The sequence below is a fragment of the Pristis pectinata genome, chromosome 5 (genome assembly GCF_009764475.1).
Source record: "Pristis pectinata isolate sPriPec2 chromosome 5, sPriPec2.1.pri, whole genome shotgun sequence".
Taxonomy (NCBI): Eukaryota; Metazoa; Chordata; class Chondrichthyes; order Rhinopristiformes; family Pristidae; genus Pristis; species Pristis pectinata.
This window is the reverse complement of record NC_067409.1, coordinates 58,403,644-58,424,599: the sequence shown is the minus strand read 5'-3', so window position 1 is coordinate 58,424,599 and position 20,956 is coordinate 58,403,644. Positions and strand designations below refer to the sequence as shown.

Genomic DNA, 20,956 nt, shown 5'->3' with positions numbered 1-20,956 from the left:
GAATAATAAACAAATAACCAGCTTACTTGCTGCAGTCTTGTTGGTCAATCGCCCTTTCCTCTGTCTCTGAAATGAACTGATATACACCAAACGTCCACTGCCAATTCACCTTTGATATTTAAGCTTGATTTGAACCCAGAGAGAATAGAGAGAGTTTTCCCAGCTATCAAGATTTCTGAAAATAGTGAGTTTCAGCATTCATCCTAGCAGGTAGGATTTATTTCATTAAACTGCCCTCTGATTTGGAATTAGTGCACATTTTTTCAGGTCCAAGTTGGGAAACTTGCCTGGGCAATTCCAGGCATGATTTAACTGAGACTATTGTTTGCCTGGTGTCAGTCATGCACCTGAAGGTGTCATCACAGGTGCAGCGGTCATTTCTGCAATTGCAAGCATAAGTGGATACAATCTACAAATTTAGTTCAGCAGTCACAAAAACAAGCAACAACAAGCAGCTGATTGGCAAAGAGGCATGAATTAAAGAGTCCCCGATTGATGTTTAACTCACAGTAGCTGCTGACTTATTTTACATTGCTTATTGTGAATGCAGAAGCCTCACTTTGTGTTAACTCAATGATCCCACCATTTCTGTGTTATGCACTTTGATGCAAATTGGTGTATTGTCTGCCAGACTGATCAGATAACACCTTTGCAGTAAGTTAATGGGATCATGTGGGCGATGCGCGCACACACAGGAAATCACTGGAAACCCTCTTGTCCACATTTCCCCTTGCCTCCATTGCAGCTTGTTCTGCAGCTAGTCAGTCCCTGCTTCCCATGTGGTGAGCTCAGTGCGGTGATGATGTGGGAGTTGCAGGCTCCGCATACAGCATTCACCCACATGAATATGGGTGAAAACAACCCTAATATTTTTTGCACATTTTTCCCAGTTTCCTCATTTTTGGAGGGTCTCCTGATTGGGAGCTGGTACTACATGTGTTACCTGTCTGCATTACCTGTTTAGTGCACTAAGAAGGGTGAACTCCAAGTCCTGGTGTCGGGACTCAACCTCAAACATACACCATTCCTTTGCCTCCACAGGTGCTGCTTGACCCACTAAGTTCCTCCACAGTTTGTTTGTTTTTGCTCCAGATTCCAGCATCTGCAGTCTCTTGTGAACTCTAATCTTTAGGCTGTTGTGTGGAAATTGGAAACACGCATGCTATTTCCTTGTATTAAGGAAGGCTCCTTTGAGGGTATATAAGAGTATCACATCACAGAGAGAGCTTTTAACTGCATCCAGTCTTTGTCTTATGTAATTTGGGAATATTCATTGTTGCACTGACAATCAGAATCTAGTGTGGTGGTCCTCGTTTTGTTTGGCAGGGAATATATTCTTCATTTTTATTGTGATTTAATTACATTTTCTAGATAGATCTCCAGATGCAGTAATTTATTTCAAAATAATTCATAGATTTTATTCAAGTAAAACAATTTTTGGGCTTATTTGATGTGCAGCAAGTGGAAATGCTTTGAGAGTTTATTGAAGTAATGTAGCATATGGGTCATAAGTATTATTTGTAGATGATGGCTACTATTTGAATTTACCTGAATGTTTCCTTATTAAATATTTCTTTTTATTTCTATAAGATTTAATATACATGTTCGATTGTAAAAATACCTGAGTTTGAAGTTATATTTTTGTTGTTTGTTAATTAATAATAAAATAAACAAAACAGAAAGCAGAAAATGTTAAATGTTGACCAACTATTGCAATAATATTAATGAATTAATTGCTGCTGAGTAGATTAATTCAATTGTAATGCCATGTTCCAGAAAGTATGATAGTTTGGTAATTTTGTTTATGATGCTTTTACATGTAATACTTGTAATGATTTCACACAAACCTCATATGATTGAAAATTTAAATTATCACTTAAAAGATAAAATGTTCAATGATAGCAGATCATTGTATAATAATTTGTATTCTATAAAATTGCATTGACTTTTGCCGCTGCACTAATGCAGAGCTTGGACCATGCATTGCAAAATGTTGTTGTCACTGCTGCTGTTAAAGGTCAGCAGTTTTTCTTCAATTTATTTTGTTTTATTAATTGATCCTTCATGATTACTAAATGGTAAATGTTCATTTTATTTTGCTAGGGTGAGCAGGGAAATCCAGGACCACCTGGCCAACTGGGATTTGGTATTAAAGGAGCTCCAGGCAAACAGGTAAAGTTCTTATTTGTTTGGCACCAAAGGTTCTGTTTTCATTTATGACATTTTAAATATTGAACATACTGAGGCTGTGCCACTGATTGACTTGTTGATTTCCAAAGTATTTGTCCAAGGAATCACTGTGAATTCCAATTTTGCCAGCTTGCCCTTAAATGAGTGCGGCATGCTCATTTCCAGCTTGCTTTTAACCCGCCATGAATTTCATTTCCACAGTCAATAATGAGCTGGTTTTACCCAGACATTGTAAGTGTGCTTGTTTGGTGGTTTAAAATGGATATTGGAAGCCAATCTTGGATAAAGCAATTTCATAATTTGAGCATTGAAGTTTAGATTGATGAAATCAAAATTGTTAAAATGATTACAGCATTTAGGCATCTTCTATTGATTGTTTGTGGAAAGAACTGATAAAAGTGTTAACACATCTTACCTAGTAGCTGCAGTATTCTGTTTGAACTTAGTCTCCTCCATGGGACGAACAGAAGGTAGCTGCCTTCTCAAGGGCAGTGATGGAACGTGGCTTCTACTGCAAACTGATTTGCAGATAATTTCCACGTAGTGCTCAATATAACAAATGAAAAAATCTAACCTTGTCCATGTCTCTGCCATTGAGGACTGCTACAGCCATATCAGTGTCTACGCCACACTGACGAATAAGGCAAGAAATGAGCTCTGGTCCCCAGGCAAATATTTGTATTACAGTTTCCATAATAAAAGCAAAATGAAAAACAAAACAATGCAATTTCTGATCAGATGTATAGATTCCCAAAGTCCAGGTGATGATGCTGATGTTGTGAGCTTGAGGATGGGGGCAGTTGGTTTTGTATCACCTGTCCCCTAGCAAAAAGTATGTATGAATTAGGAACAGGAGTAGGCCACCTGGTCCCTCAGATCTGCTCTGCCATTTAATAAGATCATGGCTGATCTGATTTGAAGTTCGACTCTGCATCCCCATCTACCCACTGTAACCTGTCTAAAAGCTTGAGAACATGTACCACAAGACTCGAGGACAGCTTCTATCCTGCTGTTACAAGACTCTTGAACAGACCTCTTGGATGATAGAGATGAACTCTTAATCTCTTGATCTCTCAATCATGGCCCTTGCACTTTATTTGTATACATGCACTGCACTTTCTCTATAACTGTAACACTCTATTCTGCATCCTGTTATTGTTTTCCCTTTTGTACTACCTCTATGTAATTGTGTATGGAATGATCTGCCTGGATGGTATGCAAAACAAAGTTTTTCACTGTATCTTGGTACATGTGACAATAATAAACCAATTACCAATGACCAATTACCTTACACACCCTTGGTTACCAAGTATCTATCCACCTCGGCCTTAAAAATAAAATTTGAAGACTCTGTTTCCACTGCCCTTTGTGGAGGAGAGTTCCAAGAGAAATGACCTTCAGAGAAAAAAAATGTTTACCTCCTCTCTGTTTTAAATGGGTGACCCTTTATTTTGAAATGGTGAACCCTAACTTTAGACTCTCCCACAAGAGGAAACATCCTCTCCACATCTACCCTGACAAGACCCCTGTGTCTCATATATGCTTCAATCAAATTCCCTCTCTCTTGAAATGCATTGTATACAAGACTGGATTAAGAGAGCAGATAATAGGTTTCACAGGCAGTAAGTGGGGACGATGGAGGGAAGTTTTCAGGACTGGTGGATACCTTAGATGTCAGACCTGATGCTGCAGAGAAAAGGAGATAAACAGCAGAGGTAACACACTGTATGGTCTCAGTTTTTTGTGAGCTCCTCATGGACAAAGGCTGAAGAAGATGGCTTACAACATAGAAAAGATGCCTAGGGTTACCTCTGCTGTCTTGGGTGGTCCTGGCAAGTGGGACTACTTTACTTAATTTCTATTCGTACAAGAAACTTGCCATCCCAGGAACCAATCAATTAGGCAGATTTTAATGGAACTTCATGTGATCCAGCCAGATCCAGTTGTGTATGGCTAAATAAACTGTTTACCAGGTTTTTTCAAGTCCTATCTTTGGAATGGGGAAGTAGCCACAGTGAAAATGGATAATGGTTTAATCAGTAACATTTAGATTTGGAGGATCTGTTTGCTTTCCTCTTTAATCTCCACTTGACTATAATTTAGGCATCACGTACAACTCAGGCAGCCAAAGATGTGCTTGTAGGTTAATTGGCTACTGTAAATTAGCTTTTAATGCAAATGAGTGGCAAAATGAATCAAAGAGGAGCTGATGGGCATGGGTGAGAGGTCATGGATTGCAGGGGTACAGGGATTTAAAAGGAAGGGGATTGAGGTTGATGGGATTGCTCTGCTGGGAGCAAGCATGGATCCAATAGGCCTAATGGCCTCCATCTGTGTCATAATAAATAATGCATACATTTGAAGCACTCATAAGTATTTATCCAACTTCTCAGACTGGGAAATCCACATATACAATGCTAATGCCAATGTACAGTGACCAACAGAAATGGCCTTTGCACCATTTAACTCTGTGTTGCCCTGATAAATGTTACATAGATCTGAAGTTGAGAAAAAATGTTTATATTCACATGATAAACATTAATAATATAAATGTACATTGAAGTAACTTGCTGCAAAATATGATGCCAAGTTGAACTAATTCTTCCTGTTGAACACCATGATTGATGATGAAACCTCCCCAGGGAAAGCACCACCTCACCAAAAGAAAAGTAACAGCAGATCTTGGAAATCAGAAATAAGTATAAGAATTCAGTGGTGTCAGTGAAGAGAAAGGATGGGTTAATATTTTGAGCATAACTTTTCTCAGAATTGAAAACAAATTAATAGAACCAGTGGAGAAAAAAAGGAGCATAATGAGCAGACCAGTTTAGCCACAGAGAGGCAATTCAAACTACAAAATAAACAAGGAGTGCATTGTCAAATCATACAAAAGATCATCTCAGTGAAGCAATGAAAGATGTTTAAAGGACATAAGTGCAAGTTGCTAATATAAAAAGGCCATCCAAAGAGAAAAGCAACAAGCTGATCAAAAGGAAGAAACTGTGTCGATGGAGGTCTACAGCAGAAATACGCTGTAGGTTGGCTAAGCCCGACTGAAGAAAAGATTCTGTCCTCTACTTTGACATCTTTTCAGTAATGGAATTTATGCTTCAGTTTGGAATAGTCTCAGTGAATAGCTTGATAGCTGTTGGTTTGAGCATGTGAGAACTGGAGCCAACATAATCAGATATACATTTATAAAATTCTATTGCTTTACCCTTTGGAATAAGTTTTCTTTATTCATTCTCATTTTCGCCTCATCATTCCAAACCGGCAAAATGTGCTTCTTGTGTATATGACACAAAATAAACACCTGCTGATTGCATCTAATTTCCACTATGTTTTCAGTATCAGGGCACATTGGGAGTGAGACTTGTAATCAATGATCAAGAATATTGATCAAGATTAAAATATGGGAATAGCATTAACCCCCAAAAATGGGTGAGTTGCAAAAGGTAAAATGATTGAAGTCTCAAACAAAACTCAGTCCCAACTCTAACCTGCCCACATTTGGGTTTAACGGAGAAGGGTCAGTGTGAGTGCAGCCAACTAACTCCTGTAACAGTGGCTGACGTTATAATGAAGCTAAGAAATGAAAATCAAGTAAAACTGCAGGTGCTGAAAATCTGAAATAAAACAGAAAATGATGAATACATTCAGGAGGTCAGGCAGCATCTGTGGAAAGAGAAGCAGAGTTAATTTTTCAGGTATCTGACCTGCATATGTAACGAGGCTAAGACCCTTGCGTTTAACCTGTTTTACACATTTAACCCGTTTTACATATTTAACACTGGCTGAAAGGCCACAAGAGAAGAATGAAAAAATGTAAGATCATCTGCTTAAAAACCAGAAACAGAAAGGTGAGAGATTAAAAGATATTGATGTTCAAAGAGACTGGGTGTACTTGTACACAAATCACAGATTCAGCAAGCAGTTAGGAAGATAAACAGTATGCTGGCCTTTGTTGCAGGAGGATTTGAGTTGAAGAGTAGAATTACCAAGATCTGGTGAGACATCTGGAATATTGTGTACAGCTCTGGCCTCCCTACCAAGGAAAGGATGTACCTGCCATAGATTGAGTTTAGTGAAGATTCACCAGATTGATTCCTGCAATGGCAGATTTGTCAAACTAGGAGACATTAAGCAGACTAGGCCTTGAATTTAGAAGAATGAGAAGTGATTTCATTGAAATGTACGAAGTTCTTATGGGTTGATTGGGATAGATGTGGAATTGATGATTCTCCTGGCTGGGGTATCTGGAACTAATTGACACAGTCTCAAAGTAAGGGGTCGGTCATTCAGGATTGGGGCAAGAAGTAATGAATCTTGGGAACCCTCTACCTAAGAGAGGTGGAAAGGCTCAGTCACTGAGTATATTCAAGACAGAGTATGATAAATTCTTAAACATTAGGGGATTCAAGGGATATGGTGTTAGTGCAAGAAAGTGCCACAGAGGTGAAAGATCAACCGTGATCTTTTGATTGGTGGAGCAGGTAAGATGGCTCAAATAACCTACTCCTCCTTCTGTTTCCTTATATTATATAAAGCTGAGGACAGTACCAGCGCATCTTCTAAGCCAAAAGGACCACAAGTCCTTCCTCCTGGGCCTCCAAAACTTACCTGCTGTCCTGCTGTCACCTCCCTCTGTTGGGTCAGGGTCAGGGATTGGACTGCCACAGGATCAAGTATCCACTGGGTTGGGGTTATAATCTTGATTTCTTCATTTCCACTAATATAGCAGTACGATTCTTACCTGTGGTTGCTGCCTTTGCTGTACTGCCCCCCAACACCACCCCCCCCCCCCCCACCTGACTGGGAGCCAATCCTGGCAACCAGTCTGGGCGAACATACTGCTTTAAAAACAAAAGAACACTGCTGGGTTAAAACCCCACATGGAGAAAAGTAGAATTCCCAGCTGAAGGCCTTTACCCACCCTCAGAAATATCAGGACCAGGCTCATTACTGCAAGATCAAGATGAAATGATTTATTTTCAAATACTTGGAACTTCACTATTTTTCAGGAACACTTGAAGACTTGTGTACAGACAGTGAGGCATGAGAGATTGATTTTATTTTTGGTTTAGAGAGGTGTTTGGCCATCAGTTCCTGCACGTGAGTCTTGTGCAGTCAATGAAATCCCTAAAAATAAATTTCTCAAATTTGATAGAGATTGTTACTAAGAAAATGTTGCTGTAAAAACGAAAGGACTTTCTTACTAATGGTTTCTAGTGAATCTGACAAGTTCAACCAGCTGCATCAGGGAGACACAGTATGAGCAAGTTTGTCTGCACAGACCACCAAGCAGCATTTGAGGGATGTGATCTGAGAGCTTTCTACAAGGGAGAGTTCCACATGCAGCAATAAAGTGTAGTACAATGCTTCTGCTGTTTTCAGGTGAAAAATATGTTGGTTTGAAACTGAATGTTTATTAATCTGGAATTTCCTTACCGTTTTCCAGGGTGAACCTGGTAAAAGGGGACCTCCTGGTTTTCTTGGACATCCTGGACCAGCTGGACCTGCTGGACCCAAGGTAAATTCCTCCATAGAACATTACAGCACAGTACAGGCCCTTTGACCCTCGGTTGTGCCAACATTTTATCCTGCTCTAAGATCTATCTAACCCTTCCCTCCCACATAGCTCTCCATTTCTCTATCATTCATGTCCCTATCTAAGAGTCTCTTAAATGTCACTAATGTATCTGCCTCCACCACCTCTGCCGGCAGTATATTCCACGCACCCACCACTCTCTGTGTAAAAAAAAAACTTATCTCTGACATTTCCCCCCCCCCCCCCCCCCCCATACCTTCCTCCAATCACCTTAAAATTATGGCGCCTTGTATTCACCATTTTTCCCCGGGAAAAGTCTTTGACTATCCACTCGATCTATGCCTTTTATCACCTGGTACCACTCTATCAAGTCACCTCTCATCCTCCACTGCTCCAAGGAGAAAAGCCCTAGCTTGCTCAACCTATCCTCATAAGACATGCTCTCCAATCCAGGCAGCATCCTGGTAAATCTCCTCTGCAACCTCTCTAAAGCTTCCTATAATGAGGTGACCAGAACTGAATACAATACTCCAAGTGTGGTCTAAACAGAATTTGATAGAGCTGCAACATTACCTTGCGGCTCTTGAACTCAGTACCCCAACTAATGAAGGCCAACACACCATATGCCTTCTTAACAACCCTATCAACTTGCATGGCAACCTTGAGAGACTATGGATGTGGACCCCAAGATCCCTCAGTTCCTCCACACTGCTGAGTCCTGCCATTAACCTTGTATTCCACCTTCAAGTTCAATCTTCCAAAGTGTATGATTTCACACTTTTCCAGGTTGAACTCCATCTGCTATTTTTCAACCCAGCTCTGCATCCTATCAATGTCCTGTTGTAAGCTACGACAACCTTTTACACTATCCACAACACCACCAACCTTCATGTCGTCTGCAAACTTACTAACCCACCCTTGCACATCCTCATATTGGCTAATCCTTGAGAACCAAACGGAAAGTCTTGTCTTTACTAAATTTTACTTATAAATAGTATTTTAATTTTCCAATAAAATAATCCCTTTCTAATTGATATTAAAATCATTAATTTATGTTACTGGAAAACCATTTGTAGTAAAGTCATACAGCACAGCCCTTTGGCCCACCGTGATCACACCAACTATCGAGCACCAGTCCTGCACTAATCTCATTTTTCCTCTCACACCCCTATCAACCTTTCCACTCCCTTTCCCCCCAACTCTGGGAGAAGTTTACAGTAGCCAATTAGCCTATCACCCAGCCCAGCTCGTCTTCTGCGTTTGGGAGAAAAGTCACAGGGAGAAAGTACCTGCTCCACACCGACAGCACCCAAGGTCAAAACTGTACATGGGTCTCTGGAGCTGTGAGACAGCACTGTGGCACTATCCCCACTATTTAACTGAGCTTTTAAAGTTTAACTCTGTTGGCTAGCCTCTTCCTGATGGAACAAAGTTGGATAATAACCTGTTTGCAAGGTTACTGAATCATGCCCAATTTAAAGAAGTTCACGTAAAATAAATTTTCATATATGTTAATAGATGTACCTTATAAGAAGTTGACTTGAAGCACAAATTACACATCATCTCCCAGAATAGGCATAGAAAATACAGATAATTTTCTTCACCCAGTGCACAACAATAGGAACATTTATCAGTACATTGGCTGTAAAGGATTTGAGCTGACCTAATATTAGGGTTTTTCTCTTTGGAGAGAAGGAGGATGAGAGGTGACTTGATAGAGGTGTACAAGATGATAAGAGATATAGATTGAGTGGACAGTTCAGAGACTTTTTCCCAGGGTGACAATGGCTAACACGAGGGGACATAAGTTTAAGGTGATTGGAGGAAGATACAAGGGGGATGTCAGGGGTAAGTTTTTTACACAGAGGGTGGTGGGTGCATGGAACGCAATGCCAGCAGAGGTCGTGGGGGCAGATACATTAGCGACATTTAAGGGACTCTTAGATAGACACATGAATGATAGAGAAATGGGGGGGGGGAGGGCTATGTGGGAGAGAAGGGTTAGATAGATCTTAGGGTAGGATAAAATGTCGGCACAATATTGTGGGCCGAAGGGCCTGTACTGTGCTAAAATGTTCTATGTTTTATGTTCTAATGTTGAATTCAGATGTGCAAAGAGTTTGGATTGCATTCTGGCCCGACAGTGTTGTGACATGTGGAAAAGCAAAAAAAAAAGGTCCTCTACCTGTATAGTGTTCCTTTATTTTACTTGCAGTTCCCATGGTTTATTAATACTTTCCTTACAACATTCATTACAGAGCTGATCAGTTCCTATTGGAGATCAGTCAGGGAGATGGTGCAGTGAGATGGAATCAGAGGATTTGATCCACCTGCTTGTGGATAGCTTAAGAATGAGACTGATGGAAGCAGTTATTCTGTCTGCAGTTCCCCAGTGAAAGTCAGTGAAAAGGTTTTCTGTTATATTAGTCCTAAACAAACAAGGGAAAGAGTGGAGCCACCGAAGATGCAATTGGGTGAGGACATGTCAGCAGATGGTGCACATGCTGCTGAAGCAACAACTATGTTTTTTTGCCTCAGTTTTTACCAAGAAGAAAACACCTAATCTATTTGTTCTGGAAAGGAAACTAGAGCATGTTGCAGGTGAAAGGTGCAACACTGATCTCATTTTAGTGTCAGCATGATTGGGGAAGAGTTTTGTAGATCTAGGGTAAATAAATTTGAGGGACTTGACAAAATGCATTAAAGGATTCTTTAGGGAATGAGACAGGAAATTACAGGAACTCTGGCTAAAATGTTACAGAAGTCAGAGAATACTGGAATGATGCCAGGAGTTGCAGAAAGGCAGCTGTTAGTCATTTTCTTCTATGGTAGCAAAAAATGAGACCATCCATTGTGAATAAAATTATAGAATTCTAAAGAAATGATAATATCCTGGAACATCTGTACAGAGATAAAATGAAAGAAAACCAATATATTGTCAATTATTGAAAGGGTCTTCCTTGTTGACATTCTTTGATGGTGCAACAAGGGAGCTTTCTGATAACTTAGGGAAGTTAGAACTGCAAATGAAGAAATCCATAATCAGTGGTAGCATTTTTAATGGATGATAGATACAAATGGAAGAGGATTGCTCAGCTTCAGAGAATGTAGACATTGCTGTGGCTTCAGAGCTAAACCCGCAGCTGATACACAGCTAATGGTGATGTTAACAAAGCAGGAAAGGGTAGGCTACACAAAAGCTGAATCTACACTGGGGAGACAATTGACAATTGGAGTTCAGTGAAAAGGTATGCTAAGTGCTTGAGAAATGGCCAAAAATTCAAGAAGGCAACATTGTACAAATATCATCAGTAATCTCCTCACTGATGCTCAGATTGGGTTCCAGAGGAACAAGTAGTTCCTCACACATCACTTTAGCCTTGATCCAAAAGAGCTGAAATCCAGAAATGAGGTAGATATTATTCTACTAATATTAAGGTAATGTGTGACCTATTGTAGCATTGAGAAGTAATAATAAAATTGAATCAACTTGAATCATAAGAAAGCACTTCACTGCCTGGAATTATACTCAACATAAAAAGATTTTGGAGGACTTTGGAGGCCAATCATTTCAGACTCAGGACATCACCTTGCTTAGCATTTCATTGGCTAGTGTCCTAGGCTCAACCATAGTACTCTGCTTCATAAGCAGCCTTCCTTGTATCATAAAGTCAGAAGTGGCTGTGTTTGCTGATTGTTACGCATTGTTAAACGCGTCAAAGAATGACGTGGTTCATGTCTGCATGCAGGAAGACCTGGACACCATTTCAGCATGGACTGATAAATGGCAAACAAAATTTATGCCACAAAATTGTCATTTAGTGACCATCTCCAACTAGGGAGAGTCTAACCATCTACCCACAATATTCAATGACACTAGCATCACTGAGTCTTTAATATCCTGGGGGTAATCCTTGACCATCTATATATGGCTACAAGAGCAGGATGGAGGCTGGATATTCTGTGGTGAGTGACTCACCCCCTGACATCCCAAACCTTTCTCCCATCTATCAGATGAAGTTGAGTAGTATAATGCAAATTATATCATTGGGAACCATTTCCCAGCAAAGGCAGACATCAATGATTAAATTTGCCATCACCTTCAGTGCACTGGAAGAGCTTTCAGCCATTTGAGGAAAAAGGTATTTGAAAATCAAGATCTAAAACCAAGCACAAAACTCATGGTCTACTGGGCAGCAATGATCCTTCTCTTCCTTTGTGTTTCAGAGACTTAAGCTATCCGTTGCAGGTACCCAAAAGCACTGGAGAGTTGTCAATAATGCTGTTTCCACCAAATGCTTCAAATCCACTGGGTCCTGTTCAAATAACAGGATCCTGATGCAGAGTTTCAACCCAAAATGTTGACAATTCCTTTCCTCCACAGATGTTGCTCAATCAGCTATGTTTCTGCAACAGATTGTTTGTTGCCCCAAATTCCAGCATCTGCAGTCTCTTGTGTCTCTCTGAATCAATATCAGTGAACTCTTCCAAGCCAACATCCCCAATGAAACTCAAATTGGCTCCTTTGGTCAGGGCATGTCATTCTTGTGCCCAACAGTAGACAGAAGAAGCAATTCAAGGATGTTCTCAAAGCAAAATCCTTGAAGAAAGGCAACATCCCCCTTGACTCCTGGGACTCTCTGGCCCATGACTGCTCACAGTGCAGAAGGAGCATTTGGGATGGCACAGAATCTTGCATTTGTGCATCAGGAGCATACAGAAACCCAGCATAAACAACAGTAAGAATGCCTCAGTTCCCAAACTGCTCACCCACATGCCAAACTGTGGCAAAATCTGTGGTCCCATATTAGTCTCAATAGTCGCCTTACAACTCGCAGGACTGGAATGGAAACTAGTCCTACTTGATGTCAGGGAACTGCCTCAGAAGAAGAGATTGTTGGGATGTAGTAATTGGTTAAGTGAAATTCTGCTACATTATAAATTATTGGTGTGATTACTTAAAATATTAATTAAAATAATGCATAAAAATACTTAAAATACAGTTCCATTTGTTAGAATGCAGAAAGCATATTGCAGCTGCTGATCTGATCAAGTAGACAGCAACCATATTAGTTGATAGTATAGAGGCCAGATTTTGTGGAGTTATTAGTAAATTGGGCATATTCCCAATGGAAAAGTGATAGTTAAATGGAATATGAATGTTTTTTTTCCCCAGTTGAAAATAATGTAGACCATGATAAACTGTTTCAGCTTGTCCATCAGAACCAAAAGATGGAGTTAAAGAGCAGTAAATTCAGCATTAATTTAATGAATTGATTCAATGCATGCATTTTCAAGCTGTGAAATTAATTCACTGAGAGTATGGATTTGCTGATAAGTATTGATAAATTCAGATAAAATTTAAATTGATTTCTTTCAAAAAAAACTATCATTTTGGGAACAGGAATGAGAAAGACGAGATGCTATGTGTGACATGCTTGTGAGGAAAGAGGAAGCTTGAGACCTGCTACTCCCAATGCTTTCCATAAATTAGATTTTCCTCATTTTAGGTTTTGGTCTGTTACTGGTTTTGAATAGGTATTGATTGTTTTGATTGGTCAGCAACTACTTCAAGATGTTAGAAGGTAAACTAGATGGACAACCTTTTCTCAGTTAATAATACGCCTGATACACAATTCATCCAACTCCTGGTTAACTACTTTCTTCATAAAATATAAGACATTGGCCGTGAAATTACACGCAGCTTCTCCACTGGCAGATCAGTAAAACTCTCGCAGGAATTCTGCGTCATCTTTCCTCATGTTTCCTCAGAAAAAATAATCATCCATATGGAGAAGCTGTTGTTAAAGAAAAACAACATTTATGCAAGGCAACATTGCACAAAGACTATACCCCAAATGAAGAAGTATTGTACTCATGTTTTTCAGGCTGCAGAAAAACCAGTACTAGGCAAAACCACGTAGGTTATAATGCAATAGTCAAGGTATGCTCCAGAATATAAAACCCCACAGGTTCTGTTGAGTGAGGTAAAAACAGAAACATTGGAAACAGTAAGCAGTTTAAACTGTTCCTGTTAATAGAAAAACAGAGTTAATATTTCAGAACAAAGACCTTTCGTCAGAACTGAGTAAGAGAGAAACAGGGCAGGGGAGAGATGGTTAGGACAGAGGGAATATCTCTGATAGGGTGAGGCAAGGGTTTCCATGGGGCAGGTGAGTGTTGTAGGGAGGGAACAGATGAAAGAAATACTAGCTACATCTCCATGGGGTTGGAGACAAAATGAGAGGGAGAAGTGTTATTGGACGGAAATAACACTTAACTGAAGGAAACCGCAGACTGAAACTAAAACGTGGAAGCAGATTGATTGTCCATCTATTCAAGCTGCCAGAGGCAGGTACAATAAAGGCATTTAAAAGACTTCTGGATAAGTACGTGGATAGGAAAGGTTTTGATAGGAAAGGTCAAACCCGGGTAAATGAGTTTAGCTTAGGTGGGCACCTTGGTGAGCGGGGACCTGTTTCCCAGCTGTATACTTCATGAATCTATTCTTTTGTCCACTGGATCTATTGTAATCCAGTAAGGTTGAAAACAGGAGGTAAAGTATCTAAATGACGGTGGATGCACAGTTGGGGTGAGTAGAGGTCAGTGACAGTTACTGGCTGATGGGAAAAAAAAGGAGATTAAGACGCACATATTATTAAGACTTTTTCCAGGTAGGATGCACGTTCATATTACAAAACTTCATTCTGTTGCATTCTATATGATTGAGATTAATTAATAAATGGGGAAAATTTATTTTTTTCATGTCAAGAGAATTACTAAGCTTCTATCATGATTATTGGATCAAATGATCAAATGAGGGAACAAGTGGAACACACATAGCTACACTTTGAGAGGGAATTACTGGTTTCAACACAGAAGGAGGCCATTCAGTCTATCAGGTTGATCCCAACCCCCAGAACAATCCCATCAGTGCCATTCCTCCTCTCCTTAATTCCCTGTAGTCCTGCAACTTTCTCAAATCTCATAGACACTGATCAAGGCCATTTGGTCCATCAAGTCTATGCTGACTCTCGAAGCAACCCGTTCAGTGCAATCCACCACTTATTTCCCTGTAGCCTATTCTCTCTCACGTGCCCATCAATTCCCCCTGATTCTCCTGCCACCTACCTACACTAGGTGCAATTTATATTAGCCAATCAACCCAGCAGTACATCTTTCAGATGTGGGAGGAAACTGGAGCAGTTGGAGGAAAGCTGCACCATCACAGGAAAAATGTAGAAACTCATTCGTTCTCACATGCCCTTCAACTTGGATTTTTTTTTGCCACTATATTAAGAGATAACTTAGAGTAACCAGTTAACCTTCCAGATCATATTTGGGATGTGGGAGAGAACTGTACCATCCAGCAGAAGCACAGTCACAGAGAGGACATGCAAACTACCCACAAACTGCACTCCTGACCTTGGGTCCCTAGAGTTATGCAGCAGCAGCGCTAATTGATGTGACCGAATCAAAGCAATTCATAATTACAATCTCTGGAAAATGCAATTGTTTTTATGTTTCCATTATTGAGATGTTTAGGGCTAGTTTATGAACTACTTTGTAGTTTCAATTTGCCTAAGTTTTGAGCGCACTGTAATTATCTAATTTCTTTCTAATTACAGGGGGAGCCTGGGCTCCGTGGTGAGGTTGGATTACCAGGACCTACAGGAAAAGGGTTTGCAGGAGCAAAGGTAAAAACTAATCAATTGTGTTAAAATGCTGTTAGAGTGTACTAATTATAAATGCATTCTATGGCATTGAAGACAGTTTTGATTAATTCATACTCCAGGATCAGTTTTGGGAATTTTGGAACTAAGAGAGCACTTGAAAATTACCCTGTAAGTTTCATAAGTTGAAATCCAAAGTTCAAATATGAAGCCTGTGGTGGACAGATCAAAATGGTGGCCGTTTTCTCATCAATTAACACTTTTATAACAATAGAGCAATATCAACTGAAAGCAGGTAGGTAGGTGCTGTGGTTCTAAAGCTGCCAGTCCTAAAGTAATACCAATAGACTGAGCTTTTCAGTCAGGAGACTGGAGATGCACTGTTGCCTGTGTTTTTATACTTAATAACAGAGGAAATCTGCTCATGTATCCATGGTCACATATGAACACAGAAATAGAAATGGGCCATTTAGCCCCTTCAGTCTATTCCATCGTTCAATTAGTTCATGGGTGATATCCAATCCACTTAGAGCCTTTGTTCTATTTCCCTTGTTCGTGTTATCTATTGATCTATCCCTGAAAAGTTTAATTGACATAGATCCAGTTTTGTGGAAATTGGTTTCCAGACTTTACCTTTCATGTAGGAAACATACTTCGTGATTTCAACTTCAGATGACCCAAACTATTTTTAACATCATGTCCTGGTTGTGCTCAAAACTCCATTCCCTGGAAGCAAACTTTTCTTTTACATTAAAAAAAATATATTTCTAAGATCATCAGGGAATTCTGTAGCTTGCCTGAGCTCTTTCAAAATAAAGCCTTGTGCCAAGATTGGAGTTATTCTAGTGCAGATTCAAAAGATTGTGAGAGTTATTCATGTTGGCTATGTGAATTAAATTCTCAGTTTATGTTTTTAGCTACATTGACACCTCTGTGTCGATTTTGACCAAAAACATTTTAGGTTTGTTTAAAAGCAGCCATATAAGTACAGCTTCATAAACCACAGCAGATCACCACTTATTTGGCAGTATCAAGATCAAACTGATGTGTTGTCAACCAAGTCCTGGTTATAATTTGAGACGAAGAGTGGAGCTAGCGATGTGACCCTGGTCCATTGAATTTCTTGACCTCTCTTACAAATATCAGGCCTGACTCCTGCCTTTCATAAAGAGGTGTAGAGATCTTTGGGCAGTAATTAAAAATTAGGGATGAATGACTGAAAGCAGGCAAAGACTGGATCAGAAAGAAATAGTTTTGATGAAGCTTTTGAACATGAAAAGAGATGAAGGAAAAGATTTAAAGAAAGAATAAAAAAGGAGCTTCCATTAGTAAATGAAAATCATAAATGAAATTACAGATGCTGAAAATCTGAAACAAAATCAGAAAATGCTGGAAATACTCAGCAGGCAGCATCTGTGGAAAGAAAAAGCAATTAATATTTCAGATTGAAGACCCTATATCAGAACTGGGAAAGGGAGAAGAAATATCTTTAAGTTGGCAGAAGGGATGAACAGGAGAAAGGGAATATCTGTGATAGGGTGAGACCAGGGCATGAGTTGTTATGGGGAAAATTAGAGGGTGACAAAGAAATGTGTGATGTGTTGCATATCACAGGTCTGGGTGTGTCAATGGAGAGGTAAATGTCAAAGCTATTATCACTGATGAATAACTTACAACAAATATTACCAGTTCTGGCATAGACAGAGAAAGCGAGTTATTGGAAGTTAAAGAATTTGATTTGAAAGCTACAACATACCCAAACAGAAGATGAGCTGTTGTTCCTCAAGCTTGTATTGGGCTTCAGTATAACAGTGCAGGAGGAGATGGAGAATTAAAGTGGCAGGCAACAGGGTGCTCAGGGTTGCGCCTGCAGACCGAACATGTCACCCTGTCTGTGTTTGGTTTCTCCAATGTAAAGGAGACCAGACTGAATACAATACACTAGATTCGCAGAAATACAAGTGAATTGCTTCTTCACCTGAGTCCCTGGAGGGCAGGAAGGGAACAGGTTAAAGGACAAGTGCTGTATCTGCTGCAGTTGCGTGAGAAAGTGCTACAGGATGGGGAATGGTTGGTGGGAATGGAAGAGTGGACCAGAGAGCAGCTTAGGGAGCAGTCTCTTCAAAATGCTAAAAGGGGACAGGAATGGAAGATGTGTCTGGTGGTGGAGTCTTGTTGAAGATGGCAGAAAATGTGAAGGATGATGGGATGGAAAGTGAGTACTAGGGGAATTACCCTCTTCCCTGAGGAGAGGGGGTGAGAAATAAATGAGGTGCAGTCAAGGGATCTGTCCACAATGGTAGAGGGGAAGCCACTAGTTCAGGTATAAGGAAGACACTTCAGAGGTACCTGTGTGGAAAATCTCAACCTCGGAGCAAGTACTACAGTCATAGAGGAACTAGGAGCATGGAATGGAATCCCTACAGGAAGAAGGGTGGGAGGAAGTACAGTCAAGATATCTGTGTGAATCTCTAGGCTTGTAGTGGATGTTTGTCGCAAACCTATCCCATGAGATGGAGATGGAGAGATCCAGAAGGGGAAGGGAAGAGTCAGAGATGGATCATGAACACACAGGCATATAGGACATGAACATGCTGGGAATGGAAAGATATGGATCACGTGCAGGCCAATGGGTTTAGTTTAATGTGACATCATGGTCGGCTCAGACATCATGGGCCGAAGGGCCTGTTCCTGGGCTGTACTATTTTATGTTGTATGTGAAGGTGAGAACAGGTTAGAAATTGGCAGCAAAAGTAAATACATTTTTCATTCTGTATGTACATAGGAGTCTGCAACAATGCAATTGTCAATGTACAGAAAAATAGTTGAGAGAGGAGTCCTGAATAGGAAAACCAGAGTTTTCATTTATGTACAGTAAAATCTGCTTGGGTGGAGCCAGACTAGCAAATTTTCCTGGACTGTAGAATGTTATTCTATTAATACTCCAGCCCCACTTTTAATTCATTTTTTAAAAATGTTATACAGTAGAATAATAAGTTTTCCAGTGAACTAATCAGTTTCAAGGGAGTGCAGGAACCAGGGTTCCAGCAAGTGGAAAGGGAGCGTGGGAACCAGGACCCCAGTGAATGGAAAGAGGGCACAGAAACTGGGGCCCTGGTAAGCCAGATGCCAAGCCCTCAGGATTTCTGAGTAGGTGGATAGCAGAGTTTTACTGTAGCTATTTACATCACCTCATGATTTTCCCAAAGCACCTTGCAGCTAATAAGGTTCTGCTGAATCATAACCATGATTATAAAGTAGTAGAAATATTGGATCATAAGGTAAGGTCACAATAGCTGAGGAATTTGTTGATGCAGCCAGAGCAACAGAATGAGTAATAGGGATGATGCAAAAAATAGAATGTGAAGTGACATTAAAAAAATGGCAAAGGTTGCAGAGGTAGAAATTAGTGTGAACACGCAGTGATTTATAGACAATGGTTTATTGGTTTATTATTGTCAAATGTACCGAGGCACAGTGAAAAACTTGTCTTGCATACCGTTCGTACAGATCAATTCATTACATAGTGCATTGAGGTAGTACAAGGTAAAACAATAACAGAGTGCAGAATAAAGTGTTACAGAGAAGGTGCAGTGCAGGTAGACAATAAGGTCATAACGAGGTAGTTTGTGAGGTCAAGAGTCCATCTTATCATACTAGGGAACCGTTCAATAGTCTCATAACAGCAGGGTAGAAACTGTCCTTGAGCCTGGTGGTACGTGCTTTCAGGCTTTTGTATCTTCTGCCCAATGGGAGGGGGGAGAAGAGAGAATGTCCAGGGTGGGTGGGGTCTTTGATTATGGTGGCTGCTTTACCGAGGCAGCGAGAAGTGTACATAGAGTCCGGGGAGGGGAGGCTGGTTTCCGTGATGTGCTGAGCTGTGTCCACAACTCTGAGCAGTTTCTTGCGGTCGCAGGCAGAGAAATTGCCAATTCAAGCCGTGATGCATCCAGATAGGATGTAATCAAACATTATGTCATAATAGCAGAAGACTGCTACTGTTTTATCACGTGATATCAAACTTATGTGGTCAAAATGAGCCGGGGTAACACTGTTTTATAATGAGACTGGGATATACCATGTAGCACATTTGAGATTTATTTTCAACTGTGTGTAATATGCTAGAAAATAATCTCCTGCAATAGCACATGAATTTATGAAACAGAAGCAGATCTATTGGCCTAGGTACTCTTTGTCAGTATTTTTGCTTTTTCTAGCCTGTACATTACATTGTTCTTGGACAATGATATTTAGACAAATTTTTGGCTTGTGCAGTCCTAGCATTGAGCCTTGCACATCTGGAGTGAATTGTTCTCACTTTCCACCTGGATCTGAAGGCACACTAGGGTTTCCCATAGTTGGAGGAGGAACGTGTAGATCAAGGCAACTTTAGTTGTGAGATTCTTCAATGTTTGTTTGAAAGCTTGTTCTATAGAATCAAATAAAATTTATTCCCTCCTGAACTTGCAGCTTGTGATTCTGGCCAGTGCATTTTTGTGTCCATCTCTTAATGAAACATTCGGGTCAATTCAGTGTGAGTTATTTTTAGTTCTAATGTTATATATTATTTGTCATTAGAGTTAATAGAGATTCAAAACGTTTGAGAAAGGATTTTCCTCCATGATCCCAAACAAATTTAGGTGGGATAACAGTGGAAATATTGGAGAGTTGGGTAGTAAGGTCAACCTACTTAAACATCCACCTGCATCCTCTCATTTAGCTCAGCTCCAGCTGATTTCTTTCTCTGGATGTGGCAGGTTCCTTCATGGTGGTAAAAATACCAGCAGGAGCTCACCATGTATTGTAAATGGCCCACAATCCAGGTAAATTGAGAGGCATTTGGTGCAATTCCATCCTATTCCAAGATCATCTTTAAAAGGAAAGTCCCACCAGTGCTCTTTACCATTCAACTACTTTAACTAGGTTTTCAAACACGTGAATCAGACAAACACATCCAAGTCAAAAGGACTAGTCAGGGAACTTTGTGTACTTGACTATCAGTAAAAACCTGTTATGGGATAGATAGTGCTCTGATGTTGCATTGACAGTTGGGTACTGCTGGATACATCATAATGCTTTGGTTGAGTACCTGTGGCAATGTGGCATTTAGCACTAGAATTATAGAAATGTACATAGATCGCACAAAAACAGGCCCTTACAGCCCACCTCGTCCATGCCGACAGCGATGCCTATCTACCCTAATCCTATTTGCCCATGTTCGGCTCGTATCCCTCTACCAGAGCATGCACTAATCTCATTATGGCTTCAACAGTTGCACAGTTCATCTGAAAATTCCATAACATAACACTTCATTAGTGATCCAGGAGGAGCTCAAAACCCCATATGAAATGAACACTGTATGTTAGGCCCATTCAAACAAACTATAGAAGTCATAGAGTCATATAGCACAGAAACAGGCCCTTTGGCCCCTTGAGTCTGCACCAGCCATCAAGCCATAAACAAGCTTCTTGGTGAAAGGCCAAACAGAAAATTGATTCAGAATTGTGACACTTTTTTTTGTGTGTTGGAGCATTGGCTCACCGAG

At 40.2% G+C, this 20,956-nt stretch overlaps 1 protein-coding gene across 1 annotated transcript in view; it reads left to right on the top strand.

The window, feature by feature from the left end:
* Positions 1-20,956, top strand: part of LOC127570961 (collagen alpha-1(XXVIII) chain-like) — a 123,566-nt gene that overhangs the window by 79,439 nt on the left and 23,171 nt on the right. Inside the window, exons 16-18 of the mRNA XM_052016929.1 lie at positions 2,104-2,172; positions 7,649-7,720; positions 15,367-15,435. Of these exons, the coding sequence (XP_051872889.1) occupies positions 2,104-2,172; positions 7,649-7,720; positions 15,367-15,435 (210 nt within the window). The remainder of the gene's footprint in view (positions 1-2,103; positions 2,173-7,648; positions 7,721-15,366; positions 15,436-20,956) is intronic.